Source organism: Lathamus discolor, chromosome 1, assembly GCF_037157495.1.
Source record: "Lathamus discolor isolate bLatDis1 chromosome 1, bLatDis1.hap1, whole genome shotgun sequence".
Lineage (NCBI taxonomy): Eukaryota > Metazoa > Chordata > Aves > Psittaciformes > Psittacidae > Lathamus > Lathamus discolor.
In genome coordinates this window covers 64,441,607-64,467,140 of record NC_088884.1, presented here as the reverse complement: position 1 = coordinate 64,467,140, position 25,534 = coordinate 64,441,607, and the positions used below count along the sequence as shown (strand labels likewise).

The 25,534-nt window shown below is 51.2% G+C and overlaps 3 protein-coding genes across 3 annotated transcripts; all 3 read left to right on the top strand.

Annotated features, from left to right (window-relative positions):
• The first annotated feature begins 16,262 nt into the window (after window positions 1–16,262).
• LOC136007169 (alveolar macrophage chemotactic factor-like) lies at window positions 16,263–18,875 on the top strand. The gene is made up of 4 exons (XM_065665088.1): window positions 16,263–16,583; window positions 16,960–17,089; window positions 17,773–17,856; window positions 18,411–18,875. The coding sequence occupies exons 1-4, from the start codon at window positions 16,496–16,498 to the stop codon at window positions 18,421–18,423; spliced, it is 315 nt and encodes a 104-aa protein (XP_065521160.1). The 5' UTR covers window positions 16,263–16,495; the 3' UTR covers window positions 18,424–18,875.
• An 899-nt stretch (window positions 18,876–19,774) lies between these two features.
• On the top strand, window positions 19,775–20,772 carry LOC136007168 (alveolar macrophage chemotactic factor-like). The gene is made up of 4 exons (XM_065665087.1): window positions 19,775–19,859; window positions 20,080–20,209; window positions 20,316–20,399; window positions 20,493–20,772. The coding sequence occupies exons 1-4, from the start codon at window positions 19,796–19,798 to the stop codon at window positions 20,515–20,517; spliced, it is 303 nt and encodes a 100-aa protein (XP_065521159.1). The 5' UTR covers window positions 19,775–19,795; the 3' UTR covers window positions 20,518–20,772.
• Window positions 20,773–21,051: 279 nt separating this feature from the next.
• Window positions 21,052–22,608, top strand: LOC136012035 (C-X-C motif chemokine 2-like). The gene is made up of 4 exons (XM_065674768.1): window positions 21,052–21,157; window positions 21,634–21,769; window positions 22,117–22,200; window positions 22,303–22,608. Exons 1-4 carry the CDS (start codon window positions 21,094–21,096, stop codon window positions 22,406–22,408), a joined length of 390 nt encoding a protein of 129 aa, XP_065530840.1. The 5' UTR covers window positions 21,052–21,093; the 3' UTR covers window positions 22,409–22,608.
• Window positions 22,609–25,534: the final 2,926 nt, after the last annotated feature.

Genomic DNA, 25,534 nt, shown 5'->3' with positions numbered 1-25,534 from the left:
CTTTCCAGCCACTCTGCCCCAAGCCTGTAGCATTGCACGGGGTTATTGTGGCCAAAGTGCAGGACCCAGCACTTTGCTTTATCAAACTTCATACCACTGTCTTTAGCCCATCAGTCCAGCCTGTCCAGATCCCTCAGCAGAGTCTTCCTATCATCCAGCAGGTCAACACTCTCACCCAACTTGGTGTTGTCTACAAATTTACTGAGGGTGCGCACAATCCCCTCATCCAGATCATCAATAAATGTATTAAATACTGACCCTAATACTGAGCTCTGAAGGACACTACCAGTAACAGGTCACCAACTAGATGTGACACCATTTACCGCCACTCTTTGGGCTCTGCCATCCAGCCAGATTTTAACCCAGAGAAGAATACGCCTATCCAGATCTTGAGCAGCCTGTTTCTCCAGAATGCTGTGGGAGACAGTGTCAAATGAGTTACTAAAGGTTAGGTTAAGGCTAGGCTAAGGGTTTAGGGTAAGGTTTCATTTTAAAGTTGGGGTTGGGGTTAGGGTTATGGGTAATATAAGGGTTAGGGTTAGGATTAGGGTTAGGGTTTGATTTAGGGTTTAGTGTTAGGGATAGGGTTGGGGTTAAGGGTTAGGTTAAGGCTAAGGTTAGGGGTTAGGGTTAATGTTAGGGTTAGGGTTTAATATTAGGGTCATTGTTAGGGGTTATGGTTAGTTGTAGGGTAGGGGTTGTGTTTAGTGTTGTGGTTAGGTTTTAGGTTAAATTTAAGTTTATGGTTTTGGTTTAGGATTAGGGCAATGGTTACTAATTAGTAATCAATTTACTGATTGCTGAGCTTCTAGCCATATTTTCCGCCATTCCAATTTCTCTTGTACTGAATTTCTGTGCTAAAACTACTGCTAGTTTAGGGCTGGATTCAGCTTCTCAAAGGACAAATGTGTGAGTGCAAAAGTCAATAGCAGCAAGCCTGGCATTGAATCGAAAGGATTGTGGCTATCTCCTGCTGTGTTGTTGCCTGTTTGTTTTCAAACAGGCTGGCAACTGCCTTGCTCTCTAACCTGCCTATAGGAAAATCCCCGCAGTGCCTGAAGTCTCAAGAGCAGCTCACACCCTCCTTGCCTGCTGTAATAATTCATCTGCCTTGTCCTTCCTGCCTCTGCTTGCAGATCAGATGATACTTTACTGCCTCGAAAAGGGATGCTGCAATTAATGCTCGATTCTGTGCATCATTGCCCTGTTAACGTCAAGGCTCTCACCTCCTGCTAATCCAGGCTGGGTGTACTGAGTCTCCTTGGGGGATTCAGAAAGGGCAGCAAATCGCGTGCAAGATACTTGTTAAGTATCGGCTTGTGAGCTACAGGGGCCAAAGCAAACTGTCGGAGCATCACTGGTGACTCTGGAGACAGAGGCTGGCCTGGCGAGCGTGCGAGATGTGGCATCTGCAGAGCCGGGAGAGGAGAGGATGGCGCTTCGCCCTGGCTCCGCTCCTTGGCCAGCTGCGCCTGGCTCTGCGGGGCGGACGTGCCAAGTCTAAAGACGGCAGAAGACGCAGGGCACTGGGCCCCAGCCCTTCCTCTCAAAGGCTGCTGGCAGGTGGCAGCAGTGCGTTCCTCACGTTTTTTCTCTGAGCAACCTGTGAGTATGACTGTGTGGCAAGCGCTAGTGGAACAACTCCTCTAAGTGTTTTTTACTCCTTTTTGCATGCAGCACTGCTGGGAGGTGGCTCCTCCGCTCGCCTCCCTGCAGAAGCCGGCAGCTCCAAGGAGCGGGGTTTTCTGGTGAACAGCAGCGGCTTGCTCGCTCCTGCGACTGAAACGGCCTCGAACGGTTGAGCCTGGCCTGCCTGAGCACCCTCGGTGTGGGGAACGCAGGGCCCCGCTGCTCGTCGCAGGTGGAAGGCAGCTGCACGGAGTCCCCAACGACACGTTGCAGAAACTGCTGACGGAGAATGCGTGTCGAGTCAGTTTGCAGAGGTGGGAGCCACCCAGCTGGCCTCGGACACTGCCGAGCGAGAAAGTGCCCAGCGCTCACCACCTCGCAGCTGACTGGGTACGTGGAATCCGCGGCAGGAGGGGCTAACAAAGGGCTGGCGGCGCGGTCCGCGTTGGAGGAGGGTCCATACGGCAGGGCGGGGCCAGTGCGGGAGCGTGAGCGCGGTCTCGGCCGGGGGCTGCGGCCGGAGTGGGCAGAGCAGGGGGCGGGACCTGCGCCGGGGGCAGCGTGATGAAGGACGGGGCCGTGCGCTCAGGGGTGGGCTGGGGCAAGGGCTGTGGGCGTGGCTAGTGGCGTCGGGGTGAGGTCTGGGCTAGAGGGCAGGCCGAGTGTAGGGGTGGGGCGAGGCGAATGGCGGCGGGCCTGTGCTGGGCGCACGCAGGGGGGCGGTATGGGCTGTGGGTAGGGCCGGGGGCGTGCAGCTGCGGCTAGGGTAGAGGTAATAAATGGGGTGCTCTCATCTAGGGCTGGGGTTGGGGTTAATAAAGGAGCGTGGGGTGGCGGGGGCGTGGCTTGAGTAGGGGCAGGGTCTGGGCTGTGCGCAGGGTGGGCATAGATCTGAGGGCTGGGCTGGGCTGGGCTGGGCTGGAGCCGCGGGGGTCGGGTCCACGGCAGGGGTTGGCAAAGCCTGGTTGGAGCTGAGGCAAGGGGTGCGGTTACTGAAGGACAGGGCGCTTGGATTGAGGGCATCCCCCCCTGTCCGTGCATTGCTCTGCCGGGTCCGGTGTTTTTCTGCATTTCCATGCTCTTTCTTGTCCTTATTTCTTGCTTTTCCGTCCTGCCTCTACTCCCTCTTTCTGCTGCCTCTCTCTGCTGCTTCTTTCTCCACCTCTGCCGGCTGCCCTGTCCCCGCCTTTTTCTCACCACCCCTTTATCGGAGCTGGAGACCAGCTGTCCGTGCCCTGCCGGAGCGACCACAGCGACTTGGCGAACGACTGGTGTCCCAGGGACAGACCCGCACGCTCGGTCGTGCAACTTGTTACATGTCGTGACTAAATGAATACTACTCACAGAATCACAGAATCACAGAATCCCAAGGGTTGGAAGGGACCTCAAAAGATCATCTAGTCCAACCCCCCTGCAAGAGCAGGGTAACCTACAGTACATCACACAGGAACTTGTCCAGGCGGGCCTTGAATATCTCCAGTGTAGGAGACTCCACAACCCCCCTGGGCAACCTGTTCCAGTGCTCTGTCACTCTTACAGTAAAGAAGTTCTTCCTGATGTTAACGTGGAACTTCCTATGTTCCAGTTTACACCCATTGCCCCTTGTCCTATCACTGGATATCACTGAAAAAAGCCTAGCTCCATCATCCTGACACCTACCCTTCACATATTTGTAAACATTGATGAGGTCACCCCTCAGTCTCCTCTTTTGCAGACTAAAGAGACCCAGCTCCCTCAGCCTCTCCTCATAAGGGAGATGTTCCACTCCCTTAATCATCTTTGTGGCTCTGCGCTGGACTCCTTCAAGCAATTCCCTGTCCTTCTTGAACAGAGGGGCCCAGAACTGGACGCAATATTCCAGATGCGGCCTCACCAAGGCTGAGTAGAGGGGGAGGAGAACCTCTCTTGACCTACTAACCACTCCCTTTCTAATGCACCCTAAGATGCCATTTGCCTTCTTGGCCACAAGAGCACATTGCTGGCTCATGGTCATCCTCCTATCCACCAGGACCCCCAGGTCCCTTTCCCCTTCACTACTTTCCAGCAGGTCAACCCCCAACCTGTACTGGTACATGGGGTTGTTCTTCCCCAGATGCAAGACTCTATACTTGCCCTTGTTAAATTTCATCAAGTTTCTCCCCGCCCAACTCTCCAGCCTGTCCAGGTCTCGCTGAATGGCAGCACAGTCCTCTGGTGTACTCCTTCTTCTTTTGCGTCTGTCCTGGGGTCAGCAGTAGCAGTCATTTTTCTCCTTAGTAGCTGGTGCAGTGCTGTGTTTTTGACTTTCAGCCTGGGAACAGCGCTGACAACACCGATGTTTTCAGTTGCTGTTCAAATGTTTGGTCTGGCCAAGGACTTTCTGAGCCTCATGCTCTGCCAGGGAGGAGGGGAGGCCGGGAGGAAGCAGAGACAGGACACCTGACCCAAACTAGCCAAAGAGGTATTCCATACCACAGCACGTCATGCCCAGGATGTAACGGGGAGTGACCCAGAAGGGCGAGGGCACTGCGGGGTTGGACGAGGTATCGGCCAGTGCTCAGTCAGCCAGGGTGGGGCGAGTTATCGGTTGGTGGGTGCTGAGGTGTTGTATTCTCTTTCCTTGTTATTTCCCTTACCATTATTATTATTGGCGGTAGCAGTGGTGATCTGTGTTATACCTTAGCTACTAAACTGTTCTTATCTCAACCCATGGGAGTTGCATTCTTTTCAATTCTCCTCCTCATCCTTTCAGGAGCTGGGGGAAGAAAAGGGGGGGGGGGGGGGGGGGAATGAGAGAGTGACTGCGTGATTTATGGCTGACTGGGTTTAAGCCACGACAGTGTCTACTTCTGTTGCTGCTTTTCCCACTGCTTCTGCTTGTTCTTGTAGTTTAAGTGATTCTTCTGATTCTGCTGTTTCATTTCTGTTTCTACTTCTGATCAGCTCTTATGTCGTCCCCTGGTCAGAGCAGAAGGAGATTTTGATCTTGGTGAGACTGTTTTGAGTGTGAGGCTCCAGTTATCTTTCTCTCACGACTGTAGAGGTTATCCAAGCTCCCCTCCCTTCCTCCGGATACCTTCAATTCCTCGCAGTAGACACTAGAGGTCAGTGCAGACTTGGATATGGACAAGATCTTCCCGGGAAGAAGTGGGAGGAGAGCAGGGTCAGTCCTCGCTGATTTAGTCTGTAGACTTGTAAATCTATTCCACAAAACTGGAGAGCGCTGCCCAGAGAGCAATTACTCCGATGGAGTTTTAGCTGGGTAAGTAAGGGTGGGTAGCCATGTTGGTGTCAGTGTTCCAGGGGTCACTGTGTGTAGGTGATTCCCTACACTACAACCAGCTTTTGTCTGGACATCTTTAGGCTTAGGAGGAGGGGCAAGACCTTGCATTTTGGTAGCTGGTTTCCTGAACGCCTGAGAACGTTGCCCAGTAGGTGCAGTACACGTATGGGTTTTTAGGTTGCAAAACAAGGATGGATTGCCATGTAAGAGGTAGTGTTCCAGAGGTTACCATGGGTAGGTGATGCCCAGCACCAGCTTTCTTTCCAGTCACCTTAAGTAGAACCTGGATGTTTGTAATTTGTAGACAGAAATCTGGTGCTGGGCATCACATATGCATGGTGGGCTCTGGGACAATGCCACCAACATGACTATACACCCTTGCATCACAACTGAAAACACCATCAACATACTGCATCTCTGGGCAACTCTCTCAGGTGCACCAGAAACCAGCCCCCAAAGTGCAAACATCCAGCCACTACCCTAACCCTAACCCTGCTTTGCCCCCAGCACCTCTACAGGTGCAGGTGACCTCCAAGCACATGAACAAGCCCAAGTCACTCCTAGCCCTAATCTTAATCCTAACCACTAAGCATAACCACTGAGCTTGTCTGGTTTCATCAAAGTTTATTTTTGCTAAATGTGTATCCCAATGTTCGAAAGTCCCACCACTCATTGCTCTCAGTGTAGTTTTTAAGAGCCCATTGTACCATTCTCTTTTCCCAGAGGCTGGTGTATGGTAGGGGATGTGATACACTCGCTCAATGACATTCTCTTTGGCTCAGGTGTCTATGGGGTTATTCTGGAAATGAGTCCCATTGTCTGACTCAACTCTCTCTGGGGTGCTGTGTCACCACCAAATCTGTTTCTCAAGGCCCAGCACAGTGTTCTGGGCAGTGGCGTGGGGCACACCATATGTTTCCAGCCATCCGGTGGTTGCTTCCAACATCATAAGCACAGGACCCTTGCTGTGGAGGGTTTGTGGGAGTATGGTAGAGTCAGTCTGCCAGGCTTCCTCATATTTATATTTCAGCAATTGTCTGATGTTCTTCAGTGGCCCAGCTCTTGGGTACGTGAGCATCTACATGGCGTACCTTCACTACTGAGTTCTGCAGCAGGCCAGCAATGTCTTGCTACAATGAAGCGGCCCAGATGGGTTTACCTCTCTATTACCAGTCACTCTGCTTCCATTGCTGCAAGCACCACCACAGCATCTGCCACCATCCCCGGGTCAGTAGCAAGATAACAAGTACTGGCCATTTTTCTCATTCAGCAATGTCAGCTGAATGGCTTTCACCTCCGCAAACTGACTCAACTCACATCCTCTGTCAGCAGTTTCTGCAGTGTGTTGTAGGAGACTCCATATGGCCACCCTGGGAAATGAGCAGCAGGAGAAAATTTAACTGAAACACCTCTCTTCTGCAGGGTGAGATCAAGAAGGGAGCTTTTCTCCTTAGGCCAACTTCTTGGGGTGTACCCCTGAAAAATCAGTCAAGTTGGGTAAAAACTGCTTGAGGTTTGGGATGGAAAACCTTTTTCACATCACAAACCCTCCAGCCAGGAGATGCTCTGGCCTGTGCTTGCAAGAAGTGGTCACCCAAGCCGGAGCGTGAAGGGGAGAGGAGATGCACAAATAGCTCCAGGGACATGCTGGATCTGACCCAAGGCTGCGCCCTGTGACAGATGTGACTTTCTAGGCCTTACTTGTTTTCAGGGTGTGTTTCATCAGCGACAACCAAGATAAAAGCTGAGGAAACATCAAAGCAGTTTTCATGGGTTTTATGGGTTTATGCTTCTTGGTTTCACTTCCCAGCATATCCTGAAGCCTTTCTTCTCCCCCTGCTTCCTGCCCTTTCATCTGCTTCCCTGTTTCCACCTGTCAGGCAAGAGCGTGCTGATCTTCCAGCCTTGAGCATGACTTGTGAGCTCAACCAGCTTTTCTTTCATACCCAAAAAGCCCCGTTGCATTATTTCAGATGCATGACAACTCCATTCGGTATAAATTCTCCTCGCTGGTGAGATTTAGATCCTTTGCAGAAGCTGGGCTCTAGTTTCTCCTTCTCTGTTCGAAACATCTCTGAGTAGCTGTGTTGGCTCAGCAAGGCTCTGGTGTCCAAAGTGCTGATTCAGGGGTGCTGGAACCAAAAGAAACAGTTGTGAAGGGGCTTTCCTTGAGGTGGGAGGGCTCATCTCCTCAAAAACGTTTGTACTGCAGAGATGTGGTTCCTTCTTGGTGGAGACCTGGATTTCCCCTCCTGACCATGTGCACTTGTACTCACTGCTAGAGAATGCTTGCTTTTGCCTAGTTTTTTTAAAAAGATGTAACAATTCCTGCAGTGGCTTGTGGGTGAAATAGGGAGCATTTTCCTTCAGCAGCCGTGGATAGATGTGACCAAGATGTCTGGGTTGGTGGAATGACCCCACTCACCGTGCATAATCCCAACCCCACAACCATTTCCCATGTATCTCATCCTTCTCTGCCTCTCACCCTTGCAGACCCCAGACACCCTCAACAGCAGCCTCTCAGCAGTGTTTAACCCTGGCAGGATGTCAAGCATTCATCTCTCTCTGTCTGTGACTGGGACTGTGACTCCTCCTGCCCCAACCCATGGCTCTTCCAAAAGTAGCATATTTTGGTGCTCCAGACTGCACTCACGTGTATATTGACTTGCTGCCAGCGGACCTAGGACTTGGTGTGGCATTGATAGATGTGGCAGGCAAAAATGCTGGCCGCACAGGGCTAGTGAGGCTCTCAAACATCCTTCCCCTTTGACCATGTCACTTAAACAGAATCAGCTCTTTAGAGCAGATGGTGGTGCAGGCAGCTGTGCATCACAAGGACTGCTGCTGTGGCGGCTTCTCTTCATCTCTTCAGAGTGGGAGCGTGGCTCATCTTGTGGTCCACCTAGCTGGGCATCCTGCCTTGCTGGCTTCCTGTCCTACGGATGGGATAGCTCATGGCAGACTGTGAACGCATCAGGCTGTGGCCTCTATGTACAATTCCCACTTGGAGAAGAGGGTCCTGTGGGCAATGGGGATTTGCAAACTCTTCATCTGGTGTGTATCACCTTCAGGTTACTTAATCAGACTGGACCTCATCAGGAGAGACCCTGCTTTGAAGTGGGGAGCTGGAGGTCATGTGTGGATGGTGAACTTGCAAGCAGCGTGGATAAACTTAATGTTACTCGGTCAGATGGGAAATGTCAAGCTGTTGCAAGCACAGATCTGTTAATACTGACTGCTTTGAAGAGGTGGAAGACAGTGGAGACAAATGTCATATATGCTGTGGCAGTCAAACCCAGATAGCCTGGAAAGAGATGGCATTTGTTGAGAAATGAGTCGCTAAGATACATGGGAGATACATAAGCAGAGAAGTGACCTGAGAGATGGGGGAGGTTGATTGTTGTGGTTGAGGAAGCTTGTGTCAAGCTAGAAATCAAGAGGTACTTCTTTTCTAAAGATGAGCTACTGTCTTCTGACTTAGCCAGTAGAAAATGGGTCAAGACCATGTTTAGTTCTACCAGAAGCAATAGTTACGGGTTATTCTGCAAGGCAAATAATGTGGAGACAGCTCAGTTACTGACTCAACTAAAATGAAAAATCAAGAAATAAAAAATAGCAATTCAACCAAGCCTTCCGGCTTCTAGCTGCGTATATCAAAATGCCAAACTCTGAAAAGAAGGGGAGAAGACCTTGCAGTAATGCTCCTTGGGAGATTGGTGGTAGGACTCTTGCTAAGTATTTGCCAAAATAAGTTACCCAAATACAGTGTAATTGAGCTCAAGACATTAAAAATGTGCCTTCAGGAGGCTGCTCCCTCAGGTATGGAGGGGAAATGTGCTTGCATACCAGTATCTTTGTTATATTTCTGGCCTTTGTGGCATTTCTGGTACCTCTTTCCCTCTTGTTGTGTGTAGAAAGGTCCAACTGCGAAAGCCTGCGCGACTCCTTCCATATCTTTGCCGTCCCCTGGGTCTAATTCTGTTTTCCATTCTCCAGCAAGTGGTGCAATTGCTGACACAGGTGTAGTGACAGCTACACCCTTGAGCTTGATTCCCAGCCTCCCCCTGGCACCACGGACTCGGCTGGATCATCAGTGCTCTGGGACAAGTAGGCAATGTAATCCTGCCACTCTGGTTTAGCTTCTCCTCTTTAGCATCCATTGTGTAGGTCTCCTGAAGTGCTGGAGCATCCTCTTTCTATTCCAGAAAAACATGCTGGCAGTTGGTAGAAGCTTCCCATCTTCTAAAGCGCAGGCTATCTGAAGCTGGGGGAGTTTCCATGGGCATGTTTTGGTCTAGTCATTGCGACTAGACCTGGACCACTTCTTCACTAGCCTGAGAATGAAGTGCTAAAAGGAAGAGTCCTTCCTCCAAGCCAGCAGCAACATGGCCATCAGGTTGAGGTTGCACCAACTGCAGAACTAGAGCAGCAAGTCCATGTCAGCCAGCGCTTCTTGCTTATAATGAGCCAGATTGTGATTTATTGGCTCCCTCCGTGTCACAGCCTGACTTTATTTTAATTCATCATTGGCTTGCTCCCATGCTGGGTTGAGTTGAGCTGTTGCATGAAGCCCCTATGCAAATCACTAACGGTGCTCATTTGGTGGCACCTGTAGTGTCTAGACTGGTTCCTGCTCCCGCATGCAAGTGTGTGGAGAGGGAGCTGGGCCCATGGCCAAGTCACTGATGCTGGTGTCACTCTCTGGTAGAGCCCTAGAGTTTCATTCCTGCTTCACATCTTCCATGCCGGGTGGGGTGACTCTTTCTGCTTTTCCAACTACCTTTGGGGAATAACGTTGCTTCTCTACTTCATGTTAGGTTCATTTCTTGCAGTGCCTAAAGGGGCCAACAAGAAATCTGGACAGGGGCTTTTTACAGGGACATGTAGTGACAGGACAAGGGGGAATGGCTTTAAACTGACAGAGGGGAGATTTAGATTAGACATTAGACAAGGAAGAAGTTCTTCCTTGTGAGGATGGTTTGGCACTGGCACGGGCTGCCCAGAGAAGCTGTGGCTGCCCCATCCATGGTAGTGTTCAAGACCAGGTTGGATGGGGCTTGGAGCAACCTGTTCCAATGGAAGGAGTCCCTGCCTGTGGCAGGGGATTGGAAGAGGATGAGCTTTAAGGTCCCTTCCAAACCAAACCAATCTGTGATTCTGTGATTTCAGGTTAACTTGTATTCAAAACATATCAAGAGCTTTAGGAGAAGTGTGAGGGTGCTGGGTGTTCCTCCAGTGTGTTTTTCTAGCAGCAAGTGCAAATGAGCTCAGCAGGCTGGGGATTTTCTCCTGCACTTGCTTGGTGCCATTTGCATCCCTGGGGTGGACGGGATGTCCCAGATACTGTCCCTGTTCTGGGGCTGAGTGGCATGTTCTGACATGCCACTGAACGCACACTATTGCTTTCCCTTCAGCAGAAAGCACCTGCTTGCTGCTCTGTAGAGGTCCTGTGGCTCAGCATTGACCAGGGAGTCAGGAACATTGAATTCACATTTCTGGAGTTTCCCTTAATTTCTCTCACCTCGATTGATCTTTTCTTCATGCTCTGAGCTCTTCTCCTTCTTCCTTATCCACTCTCTTTCAGAGCTCCCTCTTACTGTATTACATTTCTCTAGCAGTCAAGCAAACCAGATATTTGAGCCTTGCTTTTAAAGATGCCCGTAGTAGGTTTTTCACCTACTTGCAGGTAGAGCAGAAGTGTCATCGCAGTTCTCTGGTATCTCCAAAAATGAGCCAAAAATTAGACTGTGTCCCTCTGCCTTGTCACCAGCAAGTCTGTGCACCTTCATTCAAAGACAGGGAGCTCCACACCTTCACTCAGCAAGTGACAGTAAGCTCAATAGGTGATTTGAAAAACCTAATTTTGAACTGATTTTGTTAGGCTTTGGCTAATTCTGGCTCTCTCGTGTTGAAATTTCACTTCTATACCTGGTATCTGCTGCAGTAAGCACAGTCTGTTCTGCATCTGAGTACAAATAAAACTCCACCAAGCTCCACCATCTGAGCTGGTAACCACAAGCACAGAGCCTTGGACACCCACATATCCTGGTCAGTCCTTCGCTCCCACTGGACTGTACCCATGAGTTGGTGTTACTTTGGCAGGTTTGGGCTAGTAATTTTCTGGGAGGAAGCAAGGCCAGTTGTATGAAGGGAATGATTCTTCTTAAAATGCAACCAGGAGAAGGGACATCAGGGGAAAAATGGCTAAAGAAGCTCTTTTCATGTGTGAGTAAATGAACACAGGCTGCTTGGGAATGTGTTTTCGAGGTGTAGGAGGCACAAGGGGACGGAGAACATCGCAATAGGGCTGGAAGGAGCCCTGGGCTGGAAACTGGGCACTGCATCAAGCGTCTGAGACACACTTTTGTATGATAAGACAGAAACCAATGCTGTGCCTGGGTCCTGGGTGCCTTTGCCTGGGTTGTTGCATGCTGCTGGAATAGGTGTGGGTTTTGGGTGTCTCAGGTTTCGGCAGGAGTCATCTTTATCTTTGAAGCAGGCGATGGACCACAAACCACAGCACTGTCAAATTCACTGCAGCTGGGGCTTTTTGGGGGGTGATTTAGAAACAAACCAAACCCCAGTTTTCGTATCACTTGCCAGGAGCACTGGGTGAGCTGTGGAACAGGAGGGGTGTGCTGAAAGTTCACTATCTTTCTGAACAAACCCAGTGGTTTCAGCATGGCTGAGGAGTTTGTCCATCCTGCTCACACATGGAAGAGGTTCTTTGGTATTTGTTTTGCTTCTCTTCCACTCAGCCCAGGTCATTTCCTACTCACTTCTGAACATGGTCTATAACTGCCTTGCTCTTACAGACCAAGTTCTCCCTCATCCTTGGCCTCATATGTTTGGAGGTGCTGTGACAGATTTTCCTGTCATCTTTCAGAAGGGACTCAGGTGTGTAAAACCTCTGGTTTCCCTCTGCCAAAATATAGGAGCTCTTCTCCTTTTTCCACTTGTGGCTCATCTACGTCCCCTCTCATTTCCGATCACTTATTTTTCAGTGTCTTGAAGGAAGTCTTTGACCTCTCTGAACTAGCCTGAGGCTCTCTATGGCTTGATGCCACTAAATTACATGGTTTCAAGTGGTTTAATGGCTGCAGAAGCACAGCAAAGCCATACAGTGGAGCACTTCTTCCCTGCCACAGTCGTAGAATCACAGAGTCACAGATTGGTTTGTATGGGAAGGGACCTTAAAGCTCATCCATTTCCAACCCCCTGCCACGGCAGGGACACCTTCCACTAGACCAGGTTGCTCCAAGCCCCGTGCAACCTGGCTTTGAGCACTGCCATGGATGGGGCAGCCACAGCTTCTCTGGGCACCCTGTGCCAGCGCCTCGGCACCTTCACAATAAAGAACTTCTTCCTAATATCTTAATCTAAATCTCCCATCTGTCAGCTTGAAGCCAATGGCTTTAAAGTCATGGCCTTCGGGAGGTATTTGCACCACACTTATGTAGGCCTCTGATTTAGGTACCTTGGTACTTACATGTCTGAAGGATCTAGTGGGTGTAAAAAAAGCCAAACAAACAAACTATGAAAAATCTAATAAGAATCACAGAATTAGAAAAGGACTCAAATCAGACTCTTGCCTGCAAAGGTATTTCCTGCTGCAGGAAATATAGAAGCTCTTAGGATAGTTCCAACATGGTTCAGTTGGCCTGGATAAGTCCACAGATGAATACGTGAAGTCTGAATTACTGGCATCCAGGAAGTGGTTAGTTTAAATGGAGTCACAGGCTAGATCCTTCTCCCTTCTCAGAATGACCACTCAGCATGCACAAGTATTAGCTACCCACAAGAACTGCAAGCCTTTCCTTCCTGAGAAGACACCGCAATGTCCATCAATGTACTCAGTAGCCATACATTGAAACCACTGTGACTACTATCAAGACGATTCAGAAACCCTGGGATTACAGTATCTCTTTCAGGTTCTCCTTTCTCTCCACATTTATTTCACCGTTCCTACCCGAAGCAGAAACTCGCAGCAGCTTGAAGACTATCTAATGTGTGTCTTCTGGGGCAATGTTTTGGGGATTCACCGAACTACCCAGGCCATGGGGGAAACCCCAGTGCATCACTTCGGAGATGGAGCCAGGGCTAGGCTTCACGATGAAAATCTGCATCTAGGTATGAATCAAGGGGGTACATCTGAAAGGGCACCACTGGTTATGCTTGGTTCAGGTTCACAGCCATGTAGGCAATGACTTCATGCCACCCCACACAACCTGAAATTGCAGAGCTGAGCCTGTGCTTTGGGGTTGTCTTTCCAGAAGCACCCATGGGCCAGGCCAGGGACACTGTTGGGCAACACCACTGTTGCAGCATGGCTGTTGCTTCCCTGCATCCCCAGGGTTGGCTTCTCCCACTTGGAGGGGAGCTTCTGCCAAGGCCACCTGTGCAGAGGGGACAACTTCCTTGGTACTTGAGAGGAAGAGAAGGCACTCCTGCCCTTCCCCCCGCGGGACGTGTGGGTTTCATCCTGGCTGCAAAGTAAGTTGATGAGCACCATGCTTGGAGCAACCTGGTCTAGTGGAAGGTGTCCCTGCCCATGGCGGGGGGTTGGAACTGGATGAGCTTCAAGGTCCCTTCCAACCCAAACTGTTCTGTGATTCCATGACTCTCATGGAAGAAGCGCTGCAAGGTTGAGCATAAAGCAACAAGCACAAAGCAGCACATCCCTAAAGGAGGCATCTGGGGTCTTGTATAGGTCTGGGGGCCAATACATGGCCCAGGTTGAAACTGAGGTCACTGTGGCTGAACTGATTGCCCAGGACCCCTCTAAAGCCACCTCTCTAAATCCATCCAGCCTAAACATGGCTCTGTAGCTCCCACTTCTCTCATGGGTAGAAAGGAGATGGACACCTGCCCTGTAGCCACAAATCTGGGTGTCATCTCACACGTAAGTTATCTTGGCCTGTCCACTGCACGTCTCCCAGGGTAGATTCTTCCTGTACTGGTTTCGTTAAGCACTGCCAGCAGTGGTGTTGGTTTCCCCTGGTCATGGAAGAGCCACTCTTGGAGCGTGCCCCAGCTCTGTCCTCTCCACTGTGCATCTCTGGGGAAGGCTGCTTTCACTTCTCTCGGTTTTCCCCAGCTATAAAAGGAGGAGCGTTTTGAAGTCATAAACTTCAGAAAGATGTTGAAACGTCTTTAGTGCCTCTATAGCACTGTATGTGACCTGTTATCTCTCCTGGTAAATCCCTGCCTTCCCCACCGTTGTGCAGGCTTTGCTTTGAAGAGATTTCTGCCACAACCCAGCAAAACCATTTGAACCAGTCCTGGGCTGGGCTTCTTTTAACAGCCCTCTGCAGGGAAATTAAAAACTCTGCAAGTATTGAACAAAATACAGTTTTAAAGCTATCTCCTTTTCCACTGCCATAACAGGCAGGCTCTCATTCTCTCCATAGGATTTGGCAGTAGCTCATTCAAATTGTCCCTGGCCTCTCTGCAACCCCGATGTACAGGGAATTAAACTCTTCCCTCATCCGTTTTTGACCATTCTCTCTTGAATAAGCTCTTGACAAGAATTTTGGACCTATCTCAGAGGGAAAACAAGTTTCAAAGAGGAAGATGAGATGAAATGCTGATATGATTTGAAAACTCCAAATTACAGTGTAATCACACAATCACATAATTTTTCTTCTGCCCTCTTCCTTCCTCTTCACCTCACTATTGTGGCCATGTGTCCCCACTTCCCCTTTTGCTTCCTGGCTGGTGACTTTGCTTTATTCGGGGCAGACCACATCCCACTAAACCCTATGTGAGACCCAAAGGTGTCTCACAGTACTAGACCCCTGTGTGCCAAAATGCTTTGCTTCAGTCCTTCAATGGCTCATTTTGAGAGAAACCCAAAAGATGCCATGAAATGTGTGGAGGAGCAAGTGCCAGACCACGGTCTCCCAAAATGGGCAGGTCTATACCCTTGTGTGTAAAGCTTGGAGCACATTGCCAGAAGAAAGCCTTAAAGCCTAGTGGACACTTGGTTCTGCAGCACTATAAGGATGTGTGCAGTCTGACCTCTCCCTTTCCACATGCTCCTACAGCTTCTCACTGCCACATGCATGTCTGCTTTAGTGTCATCAATTTTCCCACTACCATTTGATTATCCCTGAATGATAGAATCCCAGACTGGTTTGGGTTGGAAAGACCTTAAAGCTCATCCAGTTCCAACCCCCTGCCACAGGCAGGGACACCTTCCACTAGACCAGGTTGCTCCAAGCCCGGTCCAGCCTGGACTTGAACACTGGCAGGGATGGGGCAGCCACAGCTTCTCTGGGAACCCTGTGCCAGCGCCTTGCCACCATCACAGAGAAGAACTTATTCCTTTTATCCAGTCTAAATCTCCCCTGTTTAAGCTTGAACCCGTTCCCCTTTGTCCTACCACTACAGTCCCTAATGAAGAGTCCCTCCCCAGCATCCTTATAGGCCCCCTTCAGATACTGGAAGGCTGCTATGAGGTCTCCATGCAGCCTTCTCTTCTCCAGACTGAACAGCCCCAACTTTCTCAGCCTGTCTTCATATGGGAGGTGCTCCAGTCCCCTGATCATCCTCGTGGCCTCCTCTGGACTTGCTCCAACAATTCCATGCCCTTCTTATGTTGGGGACCCCAAAATGATGTTGAACTGGCTCACTGGCTGCATAGCAGACCGTGTCCCATAGCTGATAACATCATAAAAAGATGATCTTTCTTGAAACTGTAGGCAGTCAGGACACTTCTAACTAAGCCCCAACTATTTCAGGTCCCATGTGCTGTAATGGGATACTAAATAGAGCAAAATAAGAAGATGTCTTCTCCCTCCAGTCCCAGTACTGCTCAGGTCTTGCTCTCACTAGTCCTTGAGTCCATCCCAGCCCTGTTCCTTTTCCTGCTGCTATTCTCTGGCATCCATCCATGTTTCACTCCCAGCCTGCTGGTACCAAGAAATCTGTTGCTGATCAACATGCACATCAGCACTCAGCCACGCATGTGCAGAGATGTAGGGATAACTTGCTTTTTGCTGGTGCTACTGTACCAGTCATCTCTTGACTTTGCTGGTGTTTAGTATGTCACTGTGCAAGCAAGATTGGAAGGGTCAGAGTGGAAATGTATAGCAGAGGTCTTTATTTTTCCATGGTTCACTGCTAGGCAATTTTGCTGATGTAAGAGGTAGCAAAAATAGCATGGGGGAATTATAGCCCCAAGAAAGAAATACGTAAATATCTGAGTGCAGTGAAAAAACCCTGCTTGCCCCAGTTTTACACTTTGATTTTATTCTGGGGTCTTTGTGTGGTTGAGGAGTGAACGCTAAAGGGAAAGAAGGTTGATGCTTGGACAGACCCAGCTGATCAGAAAAGGGTGCGGGGAAGGTCATGTGGGGACTCCAAACACGCGCTTTTTCCCGACGGATGGTTTTCATCGGCAATGGTGTAAATTTGGTTTCCGACCCGGCTGTGGGAGGCATCTGAGAAATTACATCACCGCTCTTCATGGTCCACCGGTCAGATGTGACTGATGAAGTCTGAATCTTGCTGCTTCTGTCAGAGCGCAACCTGCGTGAATAAATAAGGGGGGTTCTTCACCCGGTTCCTCAGACCTCCTCTGGGGCTGAGCCTGCTGCGAGGATGCGAACACCAGCTGGGATGGGGATGGGAGCCCCAGTGCTCCTGTGGCTGCTGGTGCTGCTGGTGATGTCCCACTTAGCCTATGCAGGTGAGCTTCTGGTGTCTCTGCAGATACCCACGGTGGTCAGCTCCCAGCCTGCCGTGGTCCTCAGGATGGGTGGGCATCATCTGCATCCTGCGCCCAAAGGGACCTGGGGAAACAGGGGCATCCTGTTTAACCCAGGGGTTTTCGCATATCTGAAGAAAGAGTGTGACCATCCTGCTTGGCTAGGTTCATCTGTCAGGAGCTGTATGAGAGCAGGGTGCTGAGGCAGAGTCAAAGATAACAGTTTCCTACCGTGGTCCCTAAAGCATTGTCAGGGAAAGCATGGGGAGTGATAATTCCTTTGTCTCTAATTGATTTGGAGTTGTGGCACCTCTAAATAACTCTGTCTCTGTAAACTGCTACCTTCTCTCTTTCCCAGCCATCCTGGAGGTGAACGGAAACCTGAACTGTAGATGCATAAAGACAACCTCGGACTACATTAGTCCAAAGAGATATGAAAGCATTGAGATAAGACCCGTGGGGAGCACCTGCAGACGTACAGAGATCATGTAAGTGCCAATGGTGGCTCATGGGATGGAAAGCTGTCTCCTCTGGCTCCTATGGAGCAGCAAGGCCAGCTCTGCACCTTTTCTGCTGCAACCACCCTGCTCCTCCAATCCCTTTCTGCTAAACCAAGGCTTTTTCAAGCTCGCTCATGCTTCGGGGCTGAGAAACATCAGGTCATTTCTGGTGGAGGAAATGCACCCGAGTGACATGCCGGAGATCCTCAGGACCTGAATGGAGCTTTCCAGCAAGGTAGAGTGTGATTTCCTCATGCTGGTGGGGGCTGTTTGCAGTCTGGAGGAAGCACATCCTCAGGCACTAAAGCAGGATGAGCCATAACCAACTTTTTCACTACCAGTATGGGAGCCTTTACTCCTGTCCAGACTGAAGTGGTGTATTAAGCAGATGCATCAGGTTGTTTTAACTGCTCAGCACTGATACATTTATAAACCTACAGAGAAAATAGTAATTGGACAGGCACCTTAGGGCTTGAAGCACACGTTCCACACGGGAACATGTTGCATCTTGCTTCTTCTTGAGCATCCCGTGGCTTCCCTCTGTCTCTGGCAGCTTCCTGCAACCTGCTGGCACTGTAAATGAAAGATGAGCATTGCAGATCAACCCTGGCTGCTCGGGTCCTTGCCTTTGGAGGGGAGGGCAATGCTCATAAACACTCCTTGTGTTTCAGAATTAAACTAAAAACCTCAGGGAAGGTGTGTGTGAATCCTGATGCCCCTTGGGTAAAGAAGCTGCTGAAGCGTATTGCTAGCACGTAAGTTGCATTGATGAAAACCCTTTTGGCTCAGGTGGCTCTGGACAGCATCCCATCCTACCCTTGGTCTTGGGGAGCACTCACATGGCAAGAAAAGAAAACATACTGGGGAGGGAATCACAGGACTGGGATTTGCTTATTGCAAGTGCAATAGTGTGTTGCTACTTGGCTGGGAAAGCCAAGTCCTTTGTCATGCCTGTGTTTTTGGCACAGTGTCGGGCAGCTGAGAGGAGACATCCCCATGAGTGATTACAGAATCCTACAATGGTTTGTATTGGAAGGGACCTTAAAGCTCATCCAGTTCCAACCCCCTGCCATGGGCAGGGACACCTTCCACTAGACCAGGTTGCTCCAAGCCCCATCCAACCTGGCCTTGAACACTGCCAGGGATGGGGCAGCCACAGCTTCTCTGGGCAACCTGTGCCAGGGCCTCAGCACCCTCATGGAGAAGAACTTCCTAATGGCTAATCTAAATCCCCCCATTCGGTGATGCCTCTCCCCCAGGACCCAATTTCTCTGTGTTCACGTGTTTCTCCTCCTTCTGCTTTTCACAGGAAGAAAAAATAAGTTTCCTGTGAAGGAAGCTGACGCTCAGAGCCCTGAGCTGCGCTGGCGGATGATGCACAGGAACCTGGTTGCTCCCCACTTCGCCCTTGCTTCCCTCCCTCGTCCCGAAAGTCCCGTGTCCAGCCCCAGCAGTGGCCGCTGCAGGGAGGGCGGCTCGCTGATGACCCAGCCCCATGGCAGGCTCTGGAGGTGTTTCCCCTCTGCATTCGGTCCCTGGATGAACGTGAACGTGAACCCTGCATTTCTTTACTCAACCATACACTGCAAAGGGGCCACTCCTGCCTCTGCAGGAACAACTTTGTGACTCTTTCCACGCAGAGCGCGCATTGACACGGTGTGTCTGTGGTTTTTATTACACAGCGTGTCATGTCCTGGCCTGAGAGCTCAAGTCAAATAAAATTCAGGGTGTTTTCCATTTGTTGTAATTTCCCAGCTTTGATAAACCCCACTTCCTGGAGCTCAATTTCCATCTCTCACTCTTGTGTTGATGCTCTTTCACAGATATGCCATAGGCATTAAAATGTGCGTTTGAATACGTACCAGGTGAGGTTTCTGTACTGTAAGCAGGGGAGAGAGGGCAGCACCCAGGTTCATGTCAGGCACAATGACAGCCCCTTTCACGCTGAGGAATGAGACAGGAGCAGGGAAAGTTTTGCCCAAGGCATCAAAGGCAGCTGGGAGGGATGTTCCAGCTCTGAACCACCAGCAAGCACCAGCGCTGGTGGTGGGGCTGGGGTCTGCAAGCAGTTGAGAGCCTTCTGAAAGCAGTAAAGGCCAATAAGAAGTATAGAATCACAGCCTGTGCCAGTGCCTCACCATCCTCACAGGGCACAATTGTTTCCTAATGTCTAATCTACATCTCCCCTCTGTCAGTTTAAAGCAATTCCCCGTTGTCCTGTCCCTACACGTCCTTGTAAAAAGTCCCTCTCAGACTTTCTTGTCAGCCCCTTTAGGTATTGGAAGGCTGTTGTAAGGAAATACAGGGGGTGGGCGTGGGGTCACTTGGCAGAGTTTTGGGATGGGAAAGAGCAAAAGCAGACTCCACAAAGGCTCAGGCTGGGGGAAGATCTGGTTGTAGAAGGAATGAGTGATATCAGACCATGCAGGAGATAAAAGCACCCTAAAAAGATCTCTGGGCTTGTGCAGCTGCATGGGCTTAAGGACAAGCGCTGAGACAAAGGCCCAGTATCTTTACAAGACCCGGCTTCATAGAAAGGGGAAAATGGAACCGGTTTCAGGAAGCCTGGGCCCCCGATGGGCAAAACCCCCAACCCGCCCCCCCGACCCTGGGGCCTCCCGCCAGCACCGCCTCACTTCTCCTATTTCCCAGCTCAAATAAGGGGATGCTGGTGGTGCTGGGGATGGGGCCGGCATGGCTGTGCAGGCTGCCCTGCTGCTGGGGGTGCTGCTGCTGACCCACCACCCTGGGCATGCAGGTGAGGCTCCCCGTGCATGGGGCTGGAGGATGATGGGGGGGGGGGGGAGACATTTTCAGAGGCGACATCTCCCTATCCCGACATCCGGATGTGCCTCCGGGGCTCTGATGCAAGGGGATGTGGTGATCGTGGTGGGACATAGGGGCAGATGTGTTGCCAAGAAAGAGTGCTGGGGGCGGTGGTGGGTTTCAGGTGATGTGCAAGCCATATGCCCATCCAGCCCTCTTGGAAGCCAATGGCAACCTGAGCTGCCGCTGTGCCAAGACCACCAGGGCCTTCATCCCACCATGGAAATACAGCAGCATCGAGGTCCGGCCAGTGGGGAGCAGCTGCCGGCGCCTCGAGGTGGTGTAAGTGCTTCCTGGAGGGGTACAAGCCCCCTGCTCCCCCCATCCTCCATGAATTGTTGAGAAGCACAGGGGGGCTCGGCTGCTCCAGCTCCTCTTTGTTCTCTAGGATTAAGCTAAAAAGCCTGGAGAGGGTCTGTGTAAACCCTGACACCCCTTGGGTGAAGAAGCTCCTGCAGGACCTCCCTAACCTGTAAGCCCTCCTCAGCCGCAAGTGATGGGGTTTCCAGGCAGGACCAGAGGCATCCCATCTTCACTTGTTTCTCCCTGCTTCTGCTTTTGGCAGGAGGAAGAAAGAGGCTCCCCACTGAGGAAGCTGACACCGGTGGGACAGACAGATGTGCTGGGCCTGAAACTGGTCCCCACCTCCCACACTGCTGTCTCCTTGTGCGGAGGGGGTGATGCTGCTGAGCGGTGCCTTGAGCCCCTTTTCCCTTGGCATTTTGTGCATTTAAGCCCTTGAATATGCTGGTCCCCCATTCCTCACCCTTCCCCGATGTGTTGGGTGTCCCCTTCAGGCAGAACCGAACAGGTCCAATAAAGGCAGCAGCTCTTGGTCACCGTCACTTGCATCCCTTCCTGTGGCATTCCAGAGGCTTGAGGGTGCTCAGGGGAGCAGAGGGGGGCTCCCCGCTGTTTCTCCACCAAGAAACATGGGGCAAGGATGTGTTAGGAGATGGCCACACTGGTTTCTGCCTTTTTTGATGGGGAGGTGGCGTGGGCCACCACATGCAACGGGGAAGCAGCGGCAGGGAAGTTGAAGCGTGGGGCAGCTCCTTCCTCCCCCCTCACCCCCCCCCCCCCCCCCCCGGCATTTCCCAGGCTCCGAAATCCCCTCCTGGCCGGCTATAAAGCAGCCCCAGGGCAGCTCGGGGCAGGGGGTGAGGATGCGGCTGCTGCCGGCAGCATTGGCCATGGCCCTGCTCATGGGCAACTTGGTGCCGGGTGGTGGTGAGTGACCGTGGCGTGTCCCTCTGCCCCCTCCCTGGGGCACTGAATGGGGCTCAGCGCAGACTCCTCTCCGCTTTCAGATTTGTTTCTTGCCTACCTTTGAGCTTCAGCTGATCACTTAAACTGGGTGGTGAAACTGGAGGGGGATGCTGGGGACTGGGTGGGATTTGCCTGATGGGTTTAAGCTGCTTCTCCTCAAGACCTGTGAAATCTGAGTGTGCGGTGGGTGGGCAATGGGTTTAGTTCGTCAAGTACTGGTTAAGTTTTAAACCTTGAAGCTAAACCCTTTCTGTGTGCATGACAAGAAAGCTCTGAGCCTGTGCTGGGAGGGAGGTAGTTTTGCGTCACCTCTTGCTGCTGCAAACCCCATTAACACAAACCCATGTCCCCGTGGGCACCAGCAAAGGGATGAGATCGTGACATGAGGGTGGTGACGGGCTCAGAGCTGGGTGTGTGTGGGCTGCTCTTGGGCGCAGGTCTGTCGCTGGAGAGCCTGCTGACCAACATGAGGTGCAAGTGCATCAAATGGACTGCCCAGGTCATCAACCTGGGGCTGATCCTCGCCATTGATGTCACGCCGCCGGGTATTCAGTGCAGGAGGAAGGAGATCATGTAAGTGGAAAGCTTTGCAAAGCAGTCCCTGCTCATTGCGACCTGCCAGGTTTGATGGGGCTTGGAGCAACCTGGTCTAGTGGAAGATGTCTCTGCCCATAGCAGGGGCTTGGATCTGGATGAGCTTTAAGGTCCCTCCCAACCAAACCAGTCTGGGATTCTATCCTATGGCTCTGTGACCCAAGGTCAAGGCCTAAAACACCTCATCCATCTCCCAGCAGGGATCACAGGGTGTGCTCATAATTCCTTAGGGAGCAAGAGGGGCTTTCTCTGCAGACAGCAGCCCGGTGAAGAACGCTTTGGGGCAGAGGCGTGCGTGGGGCTGAGTGGGTCTCATCACCTTGCAGTCTTACCCTGAAGAAAAACAAGAAGGTCTGTGTCGCTCCCGAGGCGCCCTGGATCCAGCTGCTCATCTTCAAGCTGACACAGAGGTACGTGATGCCCGGTGAGCGGACAACAAGGATCAAGGCAGGATGCTCCCCTTCCTCCTGATGGCTTTGGTTTCACTCCTTTCCTCCCCCCAAAACCTGCAGGAACGTCACCAAGAAGGCAGCAGCGGTGCGGCCGCGTCGGGAAGCGCAGCGGTGGCGCGGGCTCCCTGCCCCATCTCTCCCTCTGTCTGCATACAGTGACCAGTAACCCGCTGGGTTCTGTGGCACAGCTCCAGCGCCTGTTCTGCTCCTGGGGTTTGGGGGGGGCAGGAGCCTTCCCCTGCTCCCTCCTCCATAAGAAAGGCTTTCCCCTTGGGTGCCCACTGTCACCCTCCGTTTCGGGTGTTTGCGCTTTTCCTGTGCGCGATGGCATGCCCTCAATAAATGGATGAACAGGCTTCCCCCGTGGCTGTGGCAGCTCTTTCTGCGTGGATCTGCGTCAAAATCAGGATCTTTGGGGTGAAGGAGTTAGACTGGACCATGGCACCATGAAGCCCTCGGCTGCTTTGCCTCAGGGCACTTCCTAATGCGTTGTCTTTCCTCTGCCCCAAGTTCTTCTGCCTTTTCCCGATATCCCATTGCAGGAGTGGGTTGTGCTATGGGATGCTGGAGTTGGATGGGGTCTGACCTCTGCAGTTTTGCAAGCACAGGAGAAATACTAGGAGATTTCCCAGTGACCAGCTGATGGATGCAGGCATCCTGCAGGGACCCCGGGATGTCCTTTGGCCACATGGACCAAGGCGATGCGGGTCTGATGTGCAACCCAGTGCAAAATCTACTTAATCATCTCAAAATGAGCCTTGGCCATGCTGGTGGTGGGTGTCCGAGGCCTGGGGACCTATTCAGAAGGGTAGCATCCCAATTTGTGTCACCTCCCACCACCATGGATGCCAGAAGAGCATCCCAGAAGCTTGAAGCACCCATCCCATCACCACGCTCCTCTCCCTCTCATGCTCAGGAACCACAGCAGTGGACAAGAGTGGTTGCGAAAGGGCTGTTTATTGCCAACAGAAGGAAACATAAGTACACAGGTGAGAAGAAACAAGCAGAGATTTATCCCTCCCCATCACGTGTGAGCAGTACCCTGGCTCCACAACGCGGGTGCTTGTGTTTAAAGTAAAACAAAACGGAATTCCTTCCAAAAAGGAAGGAAAACCGAACAGGTCTGGGTTTTGAGGAGCTCCCTTTGCCGAGCTGCCCGAAGGTCAAGGAAAAGCAGGGCTGCTTTGGTCAGCTGCCGTCGTTGCTTGGTCCAGGCTGGGTCTGTGCAGGGGAGCAGGTCTTCCCCCAGCCGTCCCCACTCAATGGGAATTGGCTTTCTCAGCCAGTGTCTCATTGCGAAGTGTGATTATGGGGGGAATTGCACCGTGGCGCGGCACCTTCTCCAAAAGGATTTTCAGAGGGAGAGAAAACCAGATCCCTTTGTAAAAGCAAAGGAGAGGAGGCTCCTTTCCATTTATTCCTGTGGGAAAGAAGCAGGTTACTCAGGTTTTTTTCGCCCAGGGCTCAGTGGAAGGCTGCTCTCGCAGGCAGGCTGCTTGGGGCCACTGTCGGGCTTTGCAGAGCTTTTCGCCTGGGAGACCTGCCCCATCCCCAAGCCAGGGCTGGTGGGGAAGGCCCAGAGCAGGCCAGGCAAAACGCCAGCCACCACAAGCAACAGCTTCCTCATTCGAGCACCCACCGGGCTCCCAGTTTTAAGCCATTTCCATAAACCAAGACGTAATCCCCTAAAATGTTACCAGCTTCCTCCCTTCTCCAAGTGCACTTCCACCTCTTGAGGGGCCAGACATTGCGGCCACAAATGCAACACATAAGCAAGAAATACACCTAACAATCACCCTGATCTCCCAAAATAGCCACTGTGGAATGGGGTGGGAAGGGGAGCCTGGGTTCCCATCACAACTGTGCTGGTCCAGCCCGTTAGGTTTGAGCTAAGGGCGCATTTAGCTACCATGGTGCACACAAGCACTTTAATTACTTGGAAAGCGAACTCATCATGCAGTAAGTTAAAATGGAAAACAAAGCCATGTAACGTGTCACCTGGAAAGAAGGCCACCATGAGGGTTGGGGGGGGGGGGGTGGTTTGTGGGGTTGGTGTTTTGCTCCGGAACAAAGATCAATACAGACAGATGCAAACTCAGTAGATGCCAAGATTGTAGGAGCTGTTTAACAACGAGGACAAGACCAACTAACAGGATCACTCTAACCTTCACCACTTAAAGGGTGAGGCATTGTGAAAGCTAAACACAGGGAGGGAGGGGGAAAAAGAAGAGAAAAAGTCCTATCACTTGATGTGCTCTGCCGTCAGTGCTGTCTCAAACACATACCTGGGGTATCAAAGCACCTGAGTGTTTCTCTATCTTCATGCTTATTTTCAGCTATACTCCAAGAAACTGCACTCCTGAAGTCCATCGTCCTCCACTGCGGCCAAACCAGCAAACTTCATCGTCTCTTAAAATCTTTAATAGAGTCTTTTTTCTCAGGATGAAAGAGTTCTTCAAAGGGGTTAATTTTGTCCCTTTTCTCATCGTGCAATGCCTGTACCTGCATTATCTGCTCTGATTTTTGGTTTTTACTTAAAAAGCAAACCTGCGGTCAGTGTCAGTGCAAAGAGTGGTCACAGAAGATACGCTGCCACATAGAGCTGTGACTGGATCTAAAGCCTCATGATCTCCTAAAATTGTTTTCAAGTGAGTTTGTGGCTGATGGTTGGCACAGAGACTTAAGACATCAGTGGTTTCCTCTTGGGGTTTGTGTCACCTTTGAACAGTGAAGGGTGAGAAACGGAGGGTACGTGATTATACTACTGTAGTCTTACAAAAAGCTGGTGAGTTGTGTATCATAAGGTGCTTTTTCCTCACTGGGAGATGGAGAGGCTCAGCCAGTAATAGTGCCTACCAGAAAACCCCAAACCTCTCTGTGCTTAGGGCTCATTTCTTTCTCAGTCACTAACAAAACCGGCCCCCTGCCCGTGGTAAGGCCTTCATCTCCTTTGGAATGTGCAAAATCAGGTAGGTGAGGCTTTCCAATGCACATGTTTGGTGCTGAAATCATACTCCTTCGGAGGCCAAGGTGAACTTGAGCGAGTCTTGTGCACTGCTTCACTTCCGACCGGGCAGTTTTGGTTGTGAAGACCACCCAGAAGAACATCCGAGCTCTGTGGTCACCAAGCAGGGTGACAACCCACTGCTCTTCTATGTTGAAGGCCTGGTTTTAGCTGAACCACCTTCTGCTGCTGCTTGGTGTATTAGGTAAGGATGTGCTAAGACCGGTTACCTCCCCATACAACAGGGAGAGGGTCCTTCTTAAGGTTTAAATCAGGCTTTAGATCTTC

What these genes read in the sequence shown, in the direction of transcription:
- LOC136007169 (XM_065665088.1), top strand. Translation starts at nt 16,496, where the DNA reads ATGCGAACACCAGCTGGGATGGGGATGGGAGCCCCAGTGCTCCTGTGG. An exon ending in GTCCCACTTAGCCTATGCAG is followed by an intron (nt 16,584 to 16,959) that starts GTGAGCTTCTGG and finishes TCTCTTTCCCAG; the next exon opens with CCATCCTGGAGGTGAACGGA. An exon ending in TGCAGACGTACAGAGATCAT is followed by an intron (nt 17,090 to 17,772) that starts GTAAGTGCCAAT and finishes CTTGTGTTTCAG; the next exon opens with AATTAAACTAAAAACCTCAG.
- LOC136007168 (XM_065665087.1), top strand. Translation starts at nt 19,796, where the DNA reads ATGGCTGTGCAGGCTGCCCTGCTGCTGGGGGTGCTGCTGCTGACCCAC. An exon ending in CCACCACCCTGGGCATGCAG is followed by an intron (nt 19,860 to 20,079) that starts GTGAGGCTCCCC and finishes ATGCCCATCCAG; the next exon opens with CCCTCTTGGAAGCCAATGGC. An exon ending in TGCCGGCGCCTCGAGGTGGT is followed by an intron (nt 20,210 to 20,315) that starts GTAAGTGCTTCC and finishes TTTGTTCTCTAG; the next exon opens with GATTAAGCTAAAAAGCCTGG.
- LOC136012035 (XM_065674768.1), top strand. Translation starts at nt 21,094, where the DNA reads ATGCGGCTGCTGCCGGCAGCATTGGCCATGGCCCTGCTCATGGGCAAC. An exon ending in CAACTTGGTGCCGGGTGGTG is followed by an intron (nt 21,158 to 21,633) that starts GTGAGTGACCGT and finishes TCTTGGGCGCAG; the next exon opens with GTCTGTCGCTGGAGAGCCTG. An exon ending in TGCAGGAGGAAGGAGATCAT is followed by an intron (nt 21,770 to 22,116) that starts GTAAGTGGAAAG and finishes ATCACCTTGCAG; the next exon opens with TCTTACCCTGAAGAAAAACA.